The sequence below is a fragment of the Anoplolepis gracilipes genome, chromosome 10 (genome assembly GCF_047496725.1).
Source record: "Anoplolepis gracilipes chromosome 10, ASM4749672v1, whole genome shotgun sequence".
NCBI classification, from domain to species: Eukaryota; Metazoa; Arthropoda; class Insecta; order Hymenoptera; family Formicidae; genus Anoplolepis; species Anoplolepis gracilipes.
The window spans coordinates 12475290-12477456 of NC_132979.1; the positions used below are offsets into that span (position 1 = coordinate 12475290).

General features: G+C 38.9%; 1 protein-coding gene across 1 annotated transcript; it reads left to right on the forward strand.

The window, feature by feature from the left end:
- The first annotated feature begins 355 nt into the window (after positions 1–355).
- On the forward strand, positions 356–1853 carry LOC140669906 (uncharacterized). The gene has a single exon (XM_072900106.1). It carries the CDS (start codon positions 356–358, stop codon positions 1742–1744), a length of 1389 nt encoding a protein of 462 aa, XP_072756207.1. The 3' UTR covers positions 1745–1853.
- Positions 1854–2167: the final 314 nt, after the last annotated feature.

The window sequence follows — 2167 nt, forward strand, 5'->3', positions numbered from 1 at the left end:
CTATATACATGAAACCGGACACTCACAGTGCAAACAAATGTTTCGTGATGGTACTTTTTCACTAGGAGCAAGAGTTTTAATCGACGGCATTCAAGTCAACCAAACCGCCTCCTACAGCATCACCATGGCTGGAAGCGTAGGCAACGATGGAAAATGCAAAGCCACCCAGTATTCCGACCACTATGGAACATGGGACGACGTTGTCGTGCAAGCTGTCGCCAGAATATCCTTGAAATCAGTCTATGTCCCCATGAAACTAAATACTGGAAAAATAATGCTAAAATCAGGAACCATTTGTACACTCAGTGAAGGATTTTGCATCGATTGAGAGGATGGATATACCTATTGGGAACCGATGCCTACCTCTTCATGTAACTTTCATCAATACGACGTTCTATATGAAGGACCTGCTATCAAAACCACGGACGATAACAGTGAAGGAAAATCACCTATTGTATACAGCCTGACAACACAAGACATAACCTTCGCTCTGACAAGAACACGGGACAGCCACTGTGCGGATACGCTTCTTCGTACAGAGCATCCCAAACTCTTTATACTGGAAACTAAAAAGGGAGACGTCTTCGCCGAAAGAGGAACAATCCCAATTGATAATCTTGATATTTTTGCATATATGAACTCGAAGTTTGTATATGTAGAAAAACACATACGACATCAAATGACATCTCTTTACCACAATGTCATTCAACAGAAATGCGAGCTGGAAAAAGATGTAATAACTAACACCTTATCATTTGCCACTTTACAGCCTGACGAATTCGCCTATCGGTTAATGAAAGGACCAGGATACATGGCTGTCACTGCAGGAGAAGCAATTCATGTAATAAAATGTATTCCCGTTAACGCCATAATTTGGAGAACAAAAGAATGTTATGCCGAGCTCCCTGTAACAGTAAGGAACGCTTCACTATTTCTAACGCCAAAATCAAGGATATTCACCAAATTCGGAACTCAGAAGGAATGTAGCTTTGAACTACCAACACTCTACCGCATAGATGATACATGGATCCAGCTCATCCTTGATCCACAAGTCATACAATTACCTTCACAACGATTACGTCCGATGACCTCTTTGAGTTGGAAATACCTCACCCCAGGTCCATTAGCCATTAGTGGAATATATACGGAAAAAGATATAGAAAAGTTACGAGATCATATTATGTTTCCTGCAGAGAAACCAGCACTTCTAAATTTCATAGCCCGTGGGATGACAGGACAAGTTGTCATACTTGGAGAAGTCTCTATATACAGTCTGCTAGATGAGGAATCACTCCAGAAAATAGCTTCGAATACCGTCTCAAGAATTCGGGGTGAATTTGTAACCTTCGGATCAGCAACGGCCGGAATTCTAGAAGTATTCCTAATTATACAACTCATTAAATTAACTATTGATACAGCAATCCATGGATACGCCCTTCACACCGTGTACGGATGCAGTCTGCACCTGCTAGGCGCCGTATGGAGTTCTCTCACACATCTCCTACTTCACTTAGCACGAGGACCCGTGAATCAACGAAGAATAGAGCCAGAAGAAGATCAATCTTCCCTGGAGCCAATGAGTCCCTCACCAGTAACACCGACAGCACCCAAAATCGAGTCAACTATCGTTAATGCAACAGCGGTAAATACAACCACCCCTATGCCCATTGTTTACACTGACCTTCGAGAGCGATTGAATGATATCGAACAAATCCCTTCGATAACATCGGGAATTTGTTCTTAAATAAGGGGGGGGGATGTGACGTCCCGCCAAAAATTTAAAATTGAATTTTTCAAAATATAAACGTACCGCTAGAAATATGAACACAAAGTATGAGATATACATATATATCTCAAATTCAGCTTAATAAAATATTTAATCGAGCAAAATATTATATAGCTATTAAATTGGATAAAACTTGCCTACATATTGTTAACAAAAAAAAAATACTGACCCTTATCAGTAAAGAATATAATTACAACCATCAGACTACTTTACCATTTGACTCGCTAAATAATAGTTGAAAAATTTTACTATTAAAATATATAGAAATATATGTCACTATAATATCAGAATCGCAAAAATCCAATAAAAAAAAAAATAAAAAAATTATGCGGACGTAACAATAATACTTTTAAAACCATTAGATTAGTATGTCAATACTAA